Source organism: Musca domestica, unplaced genomic scaffold, assembly GCF_030504385.1.
Source record: "Musca domestica strain aabys unplaced genomic scaffold, Musca_domestica.polishedcontigs.V.1.1 28, whole genome shotgun sequence".
Classification (NCBI taxonomy): Eukaryota; Metazoa; Arthropoda; class Insecta; order Diptera; family Muscidae; genus Musca; species Musca domestica.
In genome coordinates this window covers 1,472,967-1,493,526 of record NW_026712293.1, presented here as the reverse complement: position 1 = coordinate 1,493,526, position 20,560 = coordinate 1,472,967, and the positions used below count along the sequence as shown (strand labels likewise).

The following is a 20,560-nucleotide window of genomic DNA, read 5'->3' as shown; positions in this document are numbered from 1 at the left end:
AAACATTGCAGGGCGGCTTGTCATTTCATTCAAGTGGTCTTGTACATCTACTGAGCGCATCGATATCTGTGCGTGTGGGTCATAACCTTTATTATCTCACACATTGTCATATGTGTCAGCGCACAATATCACCAAATTGTTTACACTCAAAATTATGTACAAAGTATTTTGTGCATTTTCCCGGGCGGCACAAATAAGCATATTCATAGTGGACTGTATTTTTATAAAATTTAAAATTTGATTTGCACGAAATATTTAAATATAACAATATGAAATATAATCTATATATAAACAGGTATGTACTAAAGCAATATGAATATCTTTATAGGTAACCGCTGCCCAGGCTCTCTTGCCCATACCACCCCCTTTATCTGCCGGCTTCATTCTCCATACCGAATTAATAGTCCATCGTTGCAGACCGCCATCATTTACGTCGTAAAGGGCATTAAATGGCTTGGTGGTTCAACTGCATTATTTTCTATTAAAGTTGCCAGATACTTAGTTTACGTCTGGATGAACTGACATTTTTCGAAATCAATTTCAAAATTCACTGATCAGAGCCTGTGTTCATTAAACGTTCTACCAATAACGATGATGTCATCGAGATACGCGATAGAAAATGGCTCCAGCTACGGTCCGATAACGCCGTCTTAAGCCCATGGAGACGTTGCTGGTGCGGAATGAAGGCCAAAGGGCATAAAACGCCACTGAAATAAGCCTCTTCCCGCAATGGTGAACACTGTGTATTTCTTGGTATTTTTCCTCCAAGGGTATTTACCAGTAACCACCTTTCAGGTCAAAACATCTGACATGTTTCGCTTGCCTTGGTCGATCTGAGATAGATTGAATGCTTGGTGGCGGATAGACTTCTACATTTGACTTGCTGTTGAGGTGGGGAAAGTCCATGCATTGCGCGAAGTTCCATGTTTCTTCTGTGCTAAGGTTAAAGATGTGCTGTAGGGACTATGTGACGGCTCAATTGACCCATTGACTAATAGCTCGTACTTAGCGTCAATATTTGGCTACATAACGGGTTTTTGGGCCGTGTATCGGAGTTTAAGCCGATCGGTCATAACTATGAGATGGGTGGCGGCGGTGCACTTCATCAAGAATATCTTTAAACTTCTGGAGCTAAGAATCTAAGAAGCTTTGGATTCTCTGTTGCTTGGCATTAGTATGGGCTCTTACCTATTAAGGTGCATCCGTTCCAGGATTTACCTCTGTCGATCGGCGGCATTGCTGACGATCGCTAAGTCAGATGCACGATTGACACAGAAATCACCGATTTAGACCATCATCATCAGTTTTCGCTAAAAAGTCTAATCCTATTGTTATATCCTCTCTGGCATCCAGCATGACCAATACTTTCATGGGGACGATTTGGTTGCCGAGATCGATGGTGGTTTCTACAGGATGTTGCACTTCTCTCTGGGAACCATCGACCAAGGTCACGTTTCCCAAATTATTTCGGCAGCAGTCGGTTGTTCGTATATCACGCCTACCGCACTTCCAACAGAACAAAATGGGCTCATATCGACATCGTGCTGCGGCAACGCTAGTGGGACTCATGTATTCTTAATGGGATCGAGCCGGCGAAGCAGCTCGGGTGGCGTTTGGTTTATAGGCGGCAGACTTTCGTCCGCTAGCAGATCATAAAGAGTTCGGAAATCTCGCCATCTGATATACCAAAGGTATTCTGGAAATGCGTTTTGGAATATTCGTTTGAGCTTCTGATCCTCGATGTATTTACTATGCCGCACCAATTTTTGCATAATACGCGAATAGTCGCGGAGCTCTCCCTTGCTAGCTGATGCCGCTTACGAATTTCATCTTCCAGCTGTTTAAAATACCTGCTCGAAAGGGCGACCATGATTGACATTGTTGATTGTTGTTGCGAAACCATACTAAGGCCTTGGCTTTCATGATTTTCGGTAGCACATCAAGGTGCAATGCGTACATATTTACTAGTTCTTCTATACGATGTAGGAACTCTAGAGGGAACTCAATATATATATATATATATATATATATATATATATATATATATATATATATATATATATATATATATATATATATATATATATATATATATATGATTATATATGATTGTATGCATGAAGTTCTTACTAATCAATGACATGTAATTTTTACTTTTCAGAACAAACTTGCTCAAATAATCACACCGACGACATTTTCAATCTAGAATGTAACTCCGACTCTTTCCATAATATTGATGTTAAAGATATTGCTTATTCCTGTGACTTCTGTGAGTATTGTTCATATTCCAAAAAGGAAATAAAAACTCATATGGATATAACGCATCACAACAAAGAATTTTCAGAATTGGGAGATCTACCGAAAAATAAGGCAAGAAATACAATTGGGTCATGCTCGTCTCATAACACAGAGCTTCAAAATCCAAGTTCAGATGAAGAACTTACTAAGGATAAAAATGGAAATTTAAATATAATACGCTCTCATCCCGAAAGTTCTGCGCAGTGTCCATTGTGCCAAGAAATTTTTTGTAATCAAGCAACCTTTGACTCTCACTTACAATGCGTACACAATATTGACAGAGAAAGACTAATATGCCTCATAATCCAATTACGGACATTAATGTCTACGGAAATTGGAGAGGGATTACTAAATGAAAGCAAAAAAACAGGAATATCGACTATCGAAAATCAAATGGATGTAAACGTAAGCGGGTCATTGTTAAGACCACCTGATGTTCTTCGGTGCCAGAAATGCAGTTCTATTTTTCGACAAGAGCAGCAATTACTTTTACATGCTCAACAGCTCAAACATTATCCATTAAAGGATGGGGAGTATATTTGCTTAGCGTCCAATAATACGTTAAATGGATGCAATTTGCGGTTTTCTTCACCCATTTCTATGTCTACTCATTATCACGAACAACATATAAATGTTATTATCTCAGATCGTCATGTATACAAGTATCGCTGCAAACAATGTTCTTTGGCTTTCAAAACTCAAGAGAAGCTATCAACCCATCTAATGTATCACACATTACGTGACACTACAAAGTGTAGAAAATGTGCAAAAAATTTTCGATCCATTACTGCATTACAGTCACATATGAAAGTATGCCACGACGAAGATAGAGAATTGCTTAACTGTGAAAATACTCAGTACACAATTAACAAAAACATTTCAGAAACCAATGTCTCTTCTGGTAACAAACGCATCCCTACTGATGACATACCATGTAGCTCTACCGCTGATTTTAAACGACTTGAAAGTAATAGCCGATCAGGTTTAATCGTTCCTTTACCAGGGGACATGGATCAACGTAGTATGAAGGCAACAAAAGATGTAAATAATCTAGAAAGTTTACAACAAATCGCGACGGCAGCAGCTGCGTCGGGATTAATACTTAATCCTGTAGAAATGTTGAACATAATTCAATTTCATCATTTATTGTCTTTAAATGTGATGAACTTATCCCCTCCGCTTGTGTTAGACAACCCTAAAACAAGTTCCGATGAAAGGTCGTGTAACTTTAATATTGAAGTTAAATCAGATTCTACATTTGAAAACGACAACATATCCACCACACCGAAGACCTCAACATCCCTCGCAGACGAAGGACAGACCAATAGATACAAACGGGTTATCCAGGCGCCTTCAATTCCGCAGGTGAGAACAGTTAATAATAAACCAAGCATAAAAATTTTCCAACTTCAAAGTTTTTGCCAATGGTATTGGTATGAGTCCATTAATTTTTGGTACTCGCATAATCCTGGGGATAACAACATTGAATGTTTCTTCCTTTAAATTATTGCCCTATTGTTTTTATGCAATGTTTATGGCGCTTCGGATATCATTTGGTTTCGCAAGTGCATTCTTCACTGCCGTAGAAAATAATGATCTTCTGCTTTGCACTTTTGCAGGTACACACATACATAATTTTTATTTAGCTTTCATAGTGTTAGTAACCAACTAAGCATTTATTATTCCGCTCCAGGTGCTATATTTAACTCTTACTCGACTCCAAGCTCTCTCAGCTAATTCGCTATCGTTATGTTGTATTTTCGTATACTCAATATCGTGAAGTTTACAAGCGGAATCAAGGCCATTTACCGTCGTCTTGTTTTATTGTTTTCCAATTTAGGTCCACAATATAGATAACCAGGTAAATCAAAATTTGAATGAAAGAGGGTCTGTATTTTTATACCCTCCACCATACTATGGAGGGTGTATTAATTTTGTCATTCCGTTTGTAACTCCTCGAAATATTCATGTCAGACCCAACAAAGTATATATATTCTTGATCAGCGTAAAATTCTAAGACGATTTAGCCATGTCCGTCTGTCTGTCTGTGTGTCTGTCTGTCTGTCCGTCTGTCTGTCTGTCTGTTGTAATCACGCTATCTTTCGAACAAATAGAGATAGAAGGCTAAAATTTTGCACACATGTATTTTTTCCCAGTAGGCAGGTTAAGTTCGTAAATGGGCCATGTAGGTCCAAGTTATCATATAGCCCCCTTATAACGGTACCTCTCGATATTCGGTATTTTGATGATTTTAGCGACATTATTCACCGGAATTATTTCAAATTTGGCATTTGAAGTTTGTAATGGATGCTACAGCCTAAGACAGAAAATTATCTGTGCAGGTCCACGTCTTCCTGTAGCCCCCATATAACGGTACCCCCCGATATTCGGTTTTTTGATGATTTTAGCGACATTGTTTACCGGAATCGTTTCAAATTTGGTATTTGAAGTTCGTAATGAATACTACATCCTAAATCAAAAAATGAGCCATGTAGGTCCACGTCTTCATATAGCCCCCATATAACGGTACCCCCCGATATTCGGTATTTTGATGATTTTAGCGACATTGTTTACCGGGATCGTTTCAAATTTGGTATTTGAAGTTCGTAATGGATTCTTCATCCAAAGTCAAAGAATGAGCCATGTAGGTCCACGTCTTCATATAGCCCCCATATAACGGTACCCCCCGATATTCGGTATTTTAATGATTTTAGCGACGTTATTTACGGGGATTGTTTCAAATTTCGTATGTGAAGTTCGTAATGGATACTTCAGCCCATGCCAGAAAATTGTCTGTGCAGGTCCACGTCTTCGTATAGCCCCCATATAACGGTACTCCCCATATTCGGTATTTTGACGATTTTAGCTACATTATAAACAGATTTTTCTTCAAGTTTCGCATTTAAATATTGTAATAATTTATGACAAAAGTTGCCTATGCAGGCCCACGTCGTCGTATAAGCATTTGGTATTTTTAAGATTTTAACAGAATTTTTAACGGGTTTTATTTTTTGGAAATTGCCAAATTTGTACCAAATGGTGGAACTTACAGCTTTTTTACTTGTTATTCATCAAACCTCGTCCTCGAGTGATCCGTTTTGTTTTCGAATACTCAATATCGTGAAGTTGACAAGCGGAATCTAGGCTATTTGTCGTCGTCTTGTTTTAATTTTTTTCCAAATTAGGTCCACAATATAGATAACCAGGTAAATAAAAATTTGAATGGAAGAGAGTTTATAATTTTATTCATCAAACCTCCTTCTCGAGTGATTCGTTTCCAATAACATTTATTTTTTTAATAAACAACCATTTTATATGTTTAAGGTTGATCTAGATATGAAATAGAATAATAATTAAGAAACATATATCTTTTATGGAAAATCATAAATAAATGCGCTTGGTGAGAAAAGGCGTTTGGTGGAACACGATACAAACATCAAAGTAAAAAAATTTGAAATTAAGGAAAACAGCAGTAATAAAGCTAAACATAGTCTACTTTTACCTAATTCTATTAGAACTCTAATAGTAGGTCCATTAAATTCTGGAAAAACAAATATAACGATGAGTTAAATTAAGAATCTAAATGGATTAAATTTTAAGAATATATTAATATTCGAAGTCACTTTATCAACCAAAATATAGATATTTAGAATAATTTGTATCACCAATTATCGGGATGAGCTTGCACATATTTTCTGAAACTACCGAAGCTATACAACCGAATGAAGCCGAAGCATATTCTATTATGATATTTGATGATGTTGCTTGCCAAAATCAAAATAACACTATGGTTTGAAGTGGTTTATGTATGTGTAACCCACACAAGAATTCCTAAATACACTGAAAGAAAAAAGCTTCGTTGTATCAATGAAACGGTTTCGTTGATTTTTTCCTTTGATGCAATGAAAAGCTATATTAGTATAATAAATTTTTTGTTCATGCAATGAAAACTTACGTTGCTTTTAAATTCAATGATTCTTGTTTTCATTGAATATATCGTAATGGATACTTCAGCCCATGCCAGAAAATTGTCTGTGCAGGTCCACGTCTTCGTATAGCCCCCATATAACGGTACTCCCCATATTCGGTATTTTGACGATTTTAGCTACATTATAAACAGATTTTTCTTCAAGTTTCGCATTTAAATATTGTAATAATTTATGACAAAAGTTGCCTATGCAGGCCCACGTCGTCGTATAAGCATTTGGTATTTTTAAGATTTTAACAGAATTTTTAACGGGTTTTATTTTTTGGAAATTGCCAAATTTGTACCAAATGGTGGAACTTACAGCTTTTTTACTTGTTATTCATCAAACCTCGTCCTCGAGTGATCCGTTTTGTTTTCGAATACTCAATATCGTGAAGTTGACAAGCGGAATCTAGGCTATTTGTCGTCGTCTTGTTTTAATTTTTTTTCCAAATTAGGTCCACAATATAGATAACCAGGTAAATAAAAATTTGAATGAAAGAGAGTTTTTAATTTTATTCATCAAACCTCCTTCTCGAGTGATTCGTTTCCAATAACATTTATTTTTTTAATAAACAACCATTTTATATGTTTAAGGTTGATCTAGATATGAAATAGAATAATAATTAAGAAACATATATCTTTTATGGAAAATCATAAATAAATGCGCTTGGTGAGAAAAGGCGTTTGGTGGAACACGATACAAACATCAAAGTAAAAAAATTTGAAATTAAGGAAAACAGCAGTAATAAAGCTAAACATAGTCTACTTTTACCTAATTCTATTAGAACTCTAATAGTAGGTCCATTAAATTCTGGAAAAACAAATATAACGATGAGTTAAATTAAGAATCTAAATGGATTAAATTTTAAGAATATATTAATATTCGAAGTCACTTTATCAACCAAAATATAGATATTTAGAATAATTTGTATCACCAATTATCGGGATGAGCTTGCACATATTTTCTGAAACTACCGAAGCTATACAACCGAATGAAGCCGAAGCATATTCTATTATGATATTTGATGATGTTGCTTGCCAAAATCAAAATAATACTATGGTTTGAAGTGGTTTATGTATGTGTAACCCACACAAGAATTCCTAAATACACTGAAAGAAAAAAGCTTCGTTGTATCAATGAAACGGTTTCGTTGATTTTTTCCTTTGATGCAATGAAAAGCTATATTAGTATAATAAATTTTTTGTTCATGCAATGAAAACTTACGTTGCTTTTAAATTCAATGATTCTTGTTTTCATTGAATATATGAAATGCATTTCATTAATGTTACGAAACTACTAATTTTTACAAAATTCAGTAAAAAATGTGAATATAGAAAGGCGCTGTCTTATAAAAAAATACGCAACCGAAGTATTTACAATTAGTGGGAAAGTTGTGATAATTGTTATATTTAAATTTCTGCTCCAATTAATGAAGCAGTTTCACGAAATGGATGAAACGTAACGTTATGGAGTTCATTCTTAGATCAAACAAATGATACATGGAAAATTTCATATCATTGGACAATAAAGGCGATCTGCATTTTGCTCATAAAAATACATGGGCAGACATGCATAAACCGACTCAGAATGTTATTTTATAAAGATCGTACAAAAAAAGTAGGGTTTATCTCGCGTATTTCTATCTGTTACAAACAAATGCGGGGCCCGGGCCGATCCGGGTTTAATACCCTCCACCATATTGATTTCTAATTATATTTTAATTATATTAATTCACACACACATACATACATATATATATATATATATATATATATAATATATATATATATATATATATATATATATATATATATATATATATATATATATATATATATATATATATATATATATATATATATAAATCCAATGAGAAAACATTCGTTGTCCAGCAGTTTGTAAGCAAACAAAATGATAGTGATACTTGCCAATGAGGTCAGCTGCAAAATTCAAACTGCGGTTGGTCACCAGAACTCCAGCGCCGGCCATGTTGATGGTGTGTGCAGCCATAACAGCCGATGATGGCTCTCCGCTTGTTTTTATCGTCCGTGGCATCAGAATAAGATCCGATTATTATCGCGAACATATTCTGGAGGGTGTATTAAAGCCTTAGACATGCAAATATTTTGGTCGCAGACCTTGAACATTCCAACAGAACTCAGCACCCAAGAATGGTTTCAAAATGAGGTTCCTCGCTTTATTTCCAGCGCAAAATGGACACCAAAATCTCTGGATACCAATCCGTTGGACTATTGTGTCTGGAGTATTTTTGGGAAACAAGGTTAGAACCAAAAAATACCAAATCGTCGATCACCTCAAGCAAGCGCTTCGCAGGGAATGGGCCAAAATACCGCAGAGCAACATTTGGGCTGCGTGTGACGGTTTGATTGGCCGTTTGAAGGCCATAATTCGTGTCCAAGATGACCAATTCGAACAGGTGTAAACTCATTCTAAAATATGATACTATTTCCGACATTTTTTGCTTTCATTGAATAAAAAAAAATAAAAAATTATGGCGTTTGACTTTGTTGCAGTTTTTTCGATTTCAACCTGTATATGTTAATTATAATAAGACGACAATATCCTCCTCCTTTCACAGGGTTACCTTCATAAACATCCAATTTATGTAAGAAAAATTCCGAAACATTTAACCTTGATTGGTTAAACTATTCAAAAATTGAAGCTTTCATTACACAGAATAGTAATATATTCCATGTATAGCTGCTGGTTTCTTAAAGTCTTTATTGAAAAACTCTTTCCCATCATCTGATTGCAAGTTTTTAGGTGTTTGACCAGCACTTAAAATATGTTAATGCTGTTCATACACCTTTGCGCTTTTATTTTTTATTGCTTCAATCTAAGCATAGCTTTAGAAGGTATCAATAACAGTATTTATATCCTTTTTTAATGGTCGAATAATTCTCCATCTCGACAAAATGTGCTTGCCATTAATAATTGATAACTTTGGTAATAAGTCTTCGACGAGGAAAATGCATCCTCGCTTTTAAATGGAGCTTATTTAATAGAGTTCTTCTCTCCATGTCTATTTCTTAAGATTATTATTAAAAAAATACTTTCTGATAGGGACATTTGGGGTCCAAAACTATTTTCAATTCATATGTTTTATGTGCCTTTTTTGAGATGGTTTATTTCACTTTCACTTCTTATTTTCATATTTCTTGAAAGTGTAAGATTTTATTTTTATTTAATTTTCTTTTTTGTATATCGAGGTTATAATGCTGGTCAATATCAAACCCAAAAAGAAAAAAAAACAGTAAACATTATTAGAGTTTTACATAACAAATTAAAGTTTTAATGGGGAATTTGTGAGAATTAAATCATACCAACTATGATTATAGTAATAACTAAAAGTCTATAGGAACTAATATATGGGAGGAATATCCTCCTCTGAATCGATTTCTACTAAATTTGTCGGGGCATTTGCGCCTTCTCAATTCGGACTTGCATTATACATTTGATGCACAATTAACCTGAAAACGGATAGATATATATGAGAGCTATATCTAAATTTGAACCAATCTGGATAAAATATGGCAAAGGTATTTCTGTATTTGATATATTTATTTACCCGAATATCATTACTACGGAGTCCATATTACGGCTATGCAGGGCAAATTCAACAAATCGGATGATCAGTATTTATGGGAACTATAGCTATATCTGAACCGAGTTCCACCAAATTTGACATACTGGTTTCTAGACTCAATTTGGTTGTAAGTACCGAATTCCCTTCAATTTGGGCTAAAAAAGCAAATCAGACGAAGATATTTATGGGAGCTATATCTATATCTGAACCGATTTCGATCAAATTTGGCATACTTATTTTCAGGACCAATCTGGTCGTACGTGCAAGACTCCATACTCTTCGGGCTGATATTACAAGTTTGGTGCACAATAAAAGACAAATTGGACGAAAATATATATGAGAGCTATACCTAAATTTTGACCGATTATCTCCAATTTCAATAGGGTTTGTCCTTGGGTCAAACAAATTCTTTATGCAAAATTTCATATGAATCGGCCAATAAATGCGACCTGTACATTGTTTACAGCAATACATGGACAGACGGACGGACCGACATGCATAAATCGACTAAGAATGTGATTCTATGCAGATCATCAAAAGGAACTATGGGTCTATCTCGTTTCATTTTTCCTGTTACAAACAAATGCCTAAAGACATAATACCCTGACCACCTTGTGGTGTAGGGTATAAATATTGGAGTTGGAGTAGTGACCGAATTCATCGACATTCATTTCATAATTGATGCTATATCTTCAATGCCAGTATATTCTATTAGATCCTCTCAATTCTTCTATTATAAATAACATTTCATTATCTTGATTTGTGTGACCAGAATTCTTTGAAGCTATTACCACTTTTAAGCGATTTACTAATTTATTAGGATTATTCCAATACCAAAAGCGTTGTTTTTTAGATTGATTCTCATTAAATCTTAAACGGTGTAAGTCGATTATTTAATTACATTGATGTATTTGGGCCCTCTATTTCCTCGTAATTGTCCATAGGGTCATCATTTTTACGATGTCCAAAATTTCAAAATTATCAAAATTGCTGGGATTTTTATGAAACAGAAGGATGTATAAAGCAGAAAGATAGAGCCCATGTTTGGATTTCAGTCTTTATTTTATCCTCAACAAAGAGTAATTTACTATTTCTGGATTTCCCATCACCATTTTCATCTCTTTGTTGTCCATGCATTAATTCGACAGTTTTATCTTTAAATAATGCGTTGAGACTATAAGGAACCTTAATATTCTTCAGTTCTTCCCCCTCTTCTTCATCGGAAAAGATTCGTTAGTCATAAGAATTGCTTTAAACTTCACTTTAAACGTTTTAGTCCATTTCATGCTGTGCTTCATTTTCAGTTATATGATTTTTCATTCTTTATCGTATTCATAGAACTTTTGATTTAAATGACAACGACAACGTCGTTTAGTGGTGTTATTATGGTTTTAATTGTATAATCTAATCATCTCCCCATTTCTTCTTCTCCTTCTTTTATGGAGTGGAATTTTCTCATCTGTATACACCTTGATTTAATAAGTTCTTTGATTATATTATCATCCATTTGTAAAATAAGCTGTTAATGTGAAAACGATCGGTTGCAGCGGTTCGACAGTTAATGAATACATCAAATCCATTTCTATAAAGACGGTTTGTAATGCTATCATATAAACTTATAACCAAAAACCATGTTTTTCGTTACAACATTCTCGATATATACTAGTAAATCTATTACATGACATATCCCCAACATGCTCGTAGATAATATGTCGATAAAATAAAGATTGAAAAACAAACATGGGCTCTATCTATCTCTGGATATACTAGAACCAAAAAAAAAAAAAAAAAAAAAAAATACCAAAACGTATCTAAATCTGAACCGATCTCGATAAAATTTGGCAAAGGTATTTCTATATTTGGTATATTTCCCCGAATATCGTTACTACGGGGTCCATATTACGGCTATGTTGGGGATATGTCATGTAATAAATTTACTGGAATATATCGAGAATGTTGAAATGAAAAACATGGTTTTTGGTTATAAGTTAATATGATAGCATTACAAACCGTCTTTATAGAAAAGGATTTGATATATTCATTCACTGTCGAACCGCTGCAACCGATCGTTTTCACATTAACAGCTTATTGTACAAATGGATGATAAGATAACCAAAGAACTTATTAAATCAAGGGGTATACAGAAGAGAAAATTCCACTACATAAAAGAAGGAGAAGAAGAAGTGGGGAGACGATTAGATTATACAATTAAAACGGTATTAACACCACTAAACGACGTTGTCGTTGTCATTTAAATCAAAAGTTCTATGAATACGATAAAGAATGAAAAATCATATAACTGAAAATGAAGCACAGTATGAAATGGACTAAAAAGATTGAAGTTTAAAGCAATTCTAATGATGAACGAATCTTTTCCAATGAAGAAGAGGGGGAAGAACTGAAGAATATTAAGGTTCCTTATAGTCTCAACGCATTATTTAAAGATAATACGGTCGATTTAATGCATGGACAACAAAGAGATGAAAATGGTGATGGGAAATCCAGAAATAGTAAATTATTCTTTGTTGATGATAACATAAATATTGAAATCCAAACATGGGCTCTATCTATCCGCTTTATTCATCCTTCTGTTTCATAAAAATCCCAGCAATTTCGATAATTCTGAAATTTTGGACATCGTAAAAATGATGACCCTATGGACAATTACGAGGAAATAGAGGCCCCAAATACATCAATATAATTAAATAATCGACTTACACCGTTTAAGATTTAATGCCAATCAATCTAAAAAAACAAGCTTTTGGTATTGGAATAATCCTAATAAATTAGTAAATCGCTCAAAAGTGGTAATAGCTTCAAAGAATTCTGGTCATACAAATCAAGATAATTAAATATTACTTATAATAGAAGAATTGAGAGAGTCTAATATAATATAATGGCATTAAAGATATAGCATCAATTATGAAATGAACGTCGATTAATTCGGTCACTACTCCAACTCCAATATTTATACCCTACACCACAAGGTGGTCTGGGTATTAGGCATTTGTTTGTAACAGGAAAAATGAAACGAGATAGACCCATAGTTCCTTCTGATGATCTGCATAGAATCACATTCTTAGTCGATTTATGCATGTCCGTCCGTCCGTCCGTCCGATAATCGGTCAAAATTTAGTTATAGCTCTCATATATATTTTCGTCCAATTTGCCTTTTATTGTGCACCAAACTTGTAGTATCAGCCCAAATAGTGTGAAATTTTGCACATACGACCAGATTGATCTTGAAAATATATATGCCAAATTTGATCGAAATCGGTTTATATATAGATGTAGCTTCCATATGTATTGTTCAGCCTATTTGTTATTTTTGTCCCCCGCAGCCGTAAAATGCACTCTGTAACAACGATATTTTTGGATATATATCAACTATAACTCAGAAATACCCTTGCTAAATTTTATCGAGATCGGTTAATATTTGGATATAGCTCCCATATATATCTTCTTACGATGTGCTTTTTTTAGCCCAAGACCTACGACCAAATTGAGTCTAGGAACTAGTATGTCAAATTTGGTGGAACTCGGTTCAGATATAGCTATAGTTCCCATAAATATTGATCATTCGATTTGTTGAATTTGCCCTGCATAGCCGTAATATGGACTCCGTAGTAACGATATTCGGGGAAATATATCAAATACAGAAATACCTTTGACAAATTTTATCGAGATCGGTTCAGATTTAGATATAGCTCTCTTACATATCTATCCGATTTCAAGTTAATTGTGCACCAAATGTATAATACAAGTCCGAATTAAAAAGGCGCAAATGCCTCGACAAATTTAGTAGAAATCGATTCAAAGGAGAATATTCCTCTAATATAGTAATATAGTTCCTTTAGACTTTTAATTATTACTATGATCATAGTAGGCATGATGTAATTCTCACAAATTCCCCATTAAAACTTTAATTTGTTATTGTGAAGCTCTTCTAAATGTGGTGTAGAGTATCATAAAGTCGGCCCCGCCCGACGTTAAGACTTCCTTTACTGTTTTTTTCCTTTTGGGATTGGTATTGACCAGCATTATAACCTCGATATACAAACAAGAAAATTAAATAAAAATAAACTTCTGGGGAGAATATCCCAGACAAGAAACAAGGGAACTGATGAGGATTGGTGGCTCTTTAAGAAACCTAGGTATTCCCTGCCTTACCCCCTGGTAAACATTACCATCGTTCTCCACTCATAAACAAACGTTGTTTTTATAAAAACAACAATAATGGGATTTTGCCTGACGATTTTGCAACAACAAAATACTATGGTATCCCAAACAAGCAAGCCAAACACTGTTCTATTAATAGACACAGGCACGGTCGACGAAGGGGTTTTTGTTGTAACAGACAAAACAAACTTACATGGTTATGTTACTTCGTTCAGGTTGAACGAAAGCATAACAAGTGGAGAAAGATGTAAATGTTTATAAGTGCGGTTGTAAGATTTAGAAGATTTTCCAAAAGAATTTTAGTTTTATGTAATTCTCTTGTTCCTCTTCTATTGAGCTTACGATCTCATCACTTGGGTAAAAAAATGGTTTTTTGTCATAGAAGTTATTTTTTAAAATAACTTCTGGGGAGAATATCCCAGACAAGAAACAAGGGAACTGATGAGGATTGGTGGCTCTTTCCGAAACCTAGGTATTCCCTGCTTTACCCCCTGGTAAACATTACCATCGTTCTCCACTCATAAACAAACGTTGTTTTTATAAAAACAACAATAATGGGATTTTGCCTGACGATTTTGCAACAATAAAAATAAAATCTTGCAATCTAAGAAAATATGAACAAGTTAAAAAGCAGTAAGTTCGGCCGGGCCGAACTTTTAATACCCTCCACCATTTGCAACGAATTTGGAAATTTTCAAAAAATAAAATCCTTAAAAAATTCTGTTAACATTTTAAAAATACCGAATATAGCCGTTATTTTGGGGGTCTATACGACATAGGCATTGTTTGTCATAAGCCACTACGATATTCAAATTCGAAACTTGAAATAAACGGTGAATAATGTAGCTAAAATCATCAAAATACCGAATATAGGGAGGTACCGTTATATGGGGGCTATACGAAGACCTGGACCCGCACAGACAATTTTCTGCCACAGACTGTAGTTCCCATAACGAACTTCAAATACCAATTTTAAAACAATTCCGGTGAATAATGTCGCTAAAATCATCAAAATACCGAATATAGGGAGGTACCGTTATATTGCGGCTATATGAAGACGTGGACCTGCACAGACAATTTTCTGTCTTAGGGTGTAGTATCCATTTTGAACTTCAAATACCAAATTTGAAACAATTCCCGTGAATAATGTCGCTAAAATCATCAAAATACCGAATATCGGGAGGTACCGTTATATGGGGGCTATATGAAAACGTGGACCTTCATGGCCCATTTACGAACTTAACCTGCCTACTGGAAAAATAAACACGTGTGCAAAATTTTAGCCACCTATCTCAATTCATTCGAAAGATAGCGTGATTACAACAGACAGACATACAGACGGACAGACAGACAGACGGACAGACAGACAGACAGACAGACAGACGGACATCGCTAAATCGACTTAGAATTTTACGCTGATCAAGAATATATATACTTTGTTGGGTCTGATATGAGTATTTCGAGGAGTTACAAACGGAATGACAAAGTTGGAGGGTATAAAAAGAGAGTTATCATCTAAGATAAGAATTTTGAATTGAATGAAAGCCGGAAATAGCATCATATTTTAGAAACCGTCACACGCTGCCCAAATTTTGCTCTGCCGTGTTTTGGCCCAATCCCGGCGAAGCACTTGCTTAAGGTGATCGACGCTTTGTTATTTTTTTGGTTCTAACCTTGTTTCCCAAAAATACTCCAGAGGAATGATTCGGGGACAGCAAAGAAAAATGATTTAGTAACAATTTTTATACAATATAGATTATATAAGCATACATAACCCGATATCTAAGCGAAATAATTTATATCTTATGTTCTACGACGTTTTATATTCTTTGAGATTTATTTGGGGTCATCTGTTATACTGTGAATCATTTCGGCCAATGTACCTGAAGTGCGCGTGTCATATACAACAATAGGGGTTGCCACCGCCATGTTAAATTTTACCATTTTTTTTTTTGGTTTTTTTCTAACCTATATTGAATGACCTCTCCTTTGAATTTTAATGAATATGTACTAAAATGGTACAAAAATCACTTAAATATACTAAAAGCGTATATTCGTATTGGCCAAACGGAATGAGCTAAAATTCTAAAATTTGAAACGAGAGTAACTGATCCTCATAAAATAACCTTTAAAATATAGCTATCAGTGGAAAATGATTCAACCAATAAATTTCTTAAAAAAAACTTGTGTTTAAAAAACTGACCTGACCAGGAATTGAACCAGGGTCACCTGAGTCGCAATCAACAAAAATAACACAGCGCCAGCCGCCTACCAATTGAGCCACAACACTACTGGCGATTTCGCAATCTAAATAAAAACAATAGTTGTACATTTTGATGGCCGCTAGCTTGAATGTATACTAAAGGGAATGGTTTGTTATGAGAAATGCAACTACATGAAAGGACAACAGCTTAATATCTGTGTACGTGAACCGAATAAACTGTTCATATTGGTACAAACACAATTTTATTAAAATAATGTGCAAAATAACAATATGTGAATTCTATTATTTCAATTATAATAGGTTTATCTCATATTTTCTTCTTTGCTTTTTTGCAGAAAATTTCATATTTCTATTCCTATATCAGCCGTGAGCAAATAAGAAAGAAGGGAGTAAAAAAATTTAATTTTTCATAATTTGGCATGAAATTTTTGATACATCGATATTGTGAACCAAATATTTAAAATTAACAAAAGTCTTAAATCTGATTTATAAAAAGAAGAAATAGGCATCATGTCCAGAATATATTTCATCTAATAATAGTAAAAAAAAAGTAGAACAAAAACTGAACTATAAATACCTGCATTTTAGTTTTCATGGGCCGTTACTTTCCATGACGATGCTGTTAAGAGTTTCAGATGCGACATCAACATGAACTTTTGTTTATAAACATGTTGCACTATTCAGATTGCGATTTTAGATCATTCTGTTGCAGCGGAGCGGTGGTCGGGTTGGTTAAGGGCAACTGTTGGCATGCACTGGGTTGGGAGTTCAAATCTGCGCTAGGTCATGTTACTTTCATTTATTTTGTTTTTTTTTTTTTGAGCATAAAACGGATGAATTCGGTAATGTATTATAAATAGTACAATTTTTTTATCATTAAATACAATTAACCTACCAATGTTTCATAATATTTATTATACCCTCAGCCATATGGCTAGAATGGGTATATACAAAGACATAAAATATAATAAGATGGGACATTACATTGTTACTTTTCTTCAATAGATGGCGTTGGTTGTGGAAAAATATGTTATGTCACGATATCGCGACATAGCATTACTTTATAAACAGGGTTGACACATTTTTAGGGTTGTTGTTGATTTTTATCGATTCAATGTACAAAAAAATGCTTTGGAATAGATTTTTGAGAGCATGCCTATCATAACTGATAATTTTTTCCGCTTTCTAAAATTTCCAGTACATTTCTGTTATGTCGCCTGCCTACAATTATCTGATAGAACAAGTTAAAAAGTATCTTTCGGTTATGCCGACAGTTGTATACCCTCAGCCAATGTACCCCTTATGGAGTAGGTTCCGAATGAATGGGAACTTCATAATTTTTTGAAAATGTGAACATCTGCGTGAGGTACCAGATATAGTCGATTTTCATGCTTCATCTAGTAGATATACAAATATTGGTATGGGCAATATTACAAGAAAATGAAACATTTATATCCAATTTATGGAAAATCATATATTCCATATTCATCTCAGGTTTCTGACAAAGAGAGATATATTTAGAAATAGCAAGTTTTAAAGAATCGCTGACTTGTTTCGCAAGTTATGACAGATAAAAATATCGAAAATTGTGACCCTTTGTGGGTGAGGTACCTGAAGGGGTTCACTGATAGATATCATCTGCACAACAGATATTGTATTAGAAAAAATGTTTGTGTGTGTGAAATTTGAAGAGTGTTGAATGCTTATTTCGCATTCTTTGAGCGTTTTGTTTTCCAAACTCGTGAAACCTTTGTGGGCAGGTAGCAAACGAAATGGTCCGATCTCTAACATCTTTATAACAGATCTTGTGTGGATGAAAATATTGAGATGTACTATGTGAATAAAGTGAACCTGATGCTTATTTCGGATTTTGTAAACGTATATCTTTTGATACGGTTAAAACGTGCCTAGTCAAAATAACGCTTTTAGACACTAGGTCTCTGTGAACCAAATCCGGTTCGGGACATTTGGAGTCTATCTGGCGATGTCCGTCCATCCGTCAGTCTGGCTGGCTGGTGCGCACGATAACTTTCAAAGGGACTAACCGATTTGGTCCAAACTTGGTACATCGTAATATTTTTGTCAAAACTTATATCAAGTTCCGAGATGGGCAATATCGGTCCACTCCTTCTTGTACCTCCCCCACAAAATGTCAATATTTTCAAAGAAAATAATATATTGTACAGAAAGGTAAAGCATAATCCGATTTTGCTCCAAATTTGCAAATCCTAATATTTGCGTCAGATGCACTAGGTCAGATACGAAAATGGACAATATCGGTCCACTCCATCTAGTACCACTCCCACAATGGGTCAAAATTTTGAATAATTACAACTCTTATAAAATGTGATGTAAGAGTCCGATTGTATTTAACTTTCGCACATCCCAATAATTTTAATTACCCAAGGTCTGGTGTTAAGATGGAACACATAGGTCCAATATATATATTTTCTGCACAGAAAGAGAAACGATATTCCGATTTTGCTCCAACTATGCAAATCCTAATATTTGCGTCAGTGCCAGGTCAGGTGTGAAAATGGACAATATTGGTCCACTCCATCAAGTACCTCCCCCACAAAGAGTAAAAATTTTGAATGGTTAAGAGTTCGGTTGTCTTCAAATTTCACACATCCCAATAATTTTATTAACCCAAGGTCTGGCGAAAAGATGGAATACAATTCTTCAGGTACCTCTCCCAAAAAGGTTGACATTTTGTTTATCAATTAAGCTTATAAAACGCGAAATAAATTTCTGATTCCACTCCAGACTTGGTACATCTCAATATTTCTATCAACACAGGATTTGTTATAACAAGTAAAAAAACAGTAAGTTCGACCGGGCCGAAATTTGAATACCCTCCACCATTTGCGAAGAATTAGAAAATTTTCAAAAACATACAATCCATTAAGAATTGTTAACTGTTAAAATCTTAAAAATACCGAATATTGGAAGGTGCCGATACATGGGGGATATAAGATATTGTGGATCTATGTAGACAATTCTATTTCAGGGGATAAAGTACTCACAAGGAACTCCTTTTATGCAATTTCAGAATTCCGTTGAAAAGTGTGGATAAAATCATCTAAATATCGAATATCGGGGTACCGTTATATGGGGGATATACGATATTGTAGACATGTATAGACAATTCTCTTTCAGGGGGTAAAGTACTCACAAAGAACTCCTTGTGTAGAATTTCAGACAATTCCATTGAACAATGTTGCTAAAATCATCAAAATACCGAATATCAGGGTGTACCGTAATATGGGGGCTACACGATATCGTGGACCAATACAGACAATTCTCTTTAAGGGGATAAAGTATTCACAAGGAACACTTCGAGAGAATTTTCAGATAATTTCGTTGAAAAATGTGGGTGAAATCATCAAAATACCGAATTTGGGGGTACCGTTGTATGGGGGATATACGATATCGTGGACCTATATAGACAATTCTCTGCCAGGGGGTGAAGTACTCATAAAGAACTCCTTGTGTACAATTTCAGACAATTCCATTTAAAAATCTTCAAAATACCGAATATCGGGGGGTACCGTTATACGGGGCCTATACGATATCGTGGACCTATATAGACATTTCTCTGCCAGGGGGGTAAAATACTTATTAGGAATTTCTTGTGTACAATTCAGACAATTCCATTAAAAAATGTGACTAAAATCATCAAAATACCGAATATCGATATCGTGGACGTATATAGACAATTCTCTGTAAGGGGACAAAGTAATCGTTACGAACTCCTTGTTTACAATTTCGGACAATTTCATTGAAAAATGTGGCTGAAATAATAAAAATACCGAATTTCAGGGGGTTCCGTTATATGAGGGATATACGATATCGTGGACCTATATAGCCCATTTTCGAACCTAACCGGCCTGTAGACCAAAGACAGATCTTTGCAGAATTTTAGTTTCCTATCTTAACTAGTTTCGACTGTAGCGTGATTACAACAGACGGACAGGGCTAAATCGTCTTAGAATTTTACTCTGATCAAGTATAAATTTAGTTTGTTGGGTCTAAAATTATTATTTCGATGAGTTACAAACGGAATGACGAACTTAATATACCCTCCATACTATGTATGGTGGAGGGTATAAAAACGGTAGAGATCGGACTATTCTTTCTGGTTAATCCGTCACAAAGGGTCAAAGTTTTGAATAACCAAAACGTTTATAAAATCCGAAGTAATCATGATGTTCTCTTTGTGTGAAACATTATTTCCACTAATAAAAGATCTGTTGTGAAGATGGGATATATCGATGCACT

General features: G+C 34.6%; 1 protein-coding gene across 2 annotated transcripts in view; it reads left to right on the top strand.

Moving 5' to 3' along the window:
• The window catches only part of LOC101893110 (zinc finger protein 2), a 674,409-nt gene that overhangs the window by 386,034 nt on the left and 267,815 nt on the right, over positions 1-20,560 (top strand). The window contains exons 5-6 of one of the 2 annotated variants that reach the window (XM_059124367.1): positions 2,162-2,269; positions 2,336-2,476. In XM_059124367.1, coding sequence (XP_058980350.1) covers positions 2,162-2,269; positions 2,336-2,337 — 110 coding nt within the window. In that variant the 3' untranslated portion in view covers positions 2,338-2,476. Of the gene's footprint in view, positions 1-2,161; positions 3,664-20,560 lie in introns of those variants that run through there. The other variant, XM_059124366.1, reaches the window with a different exon arrangement.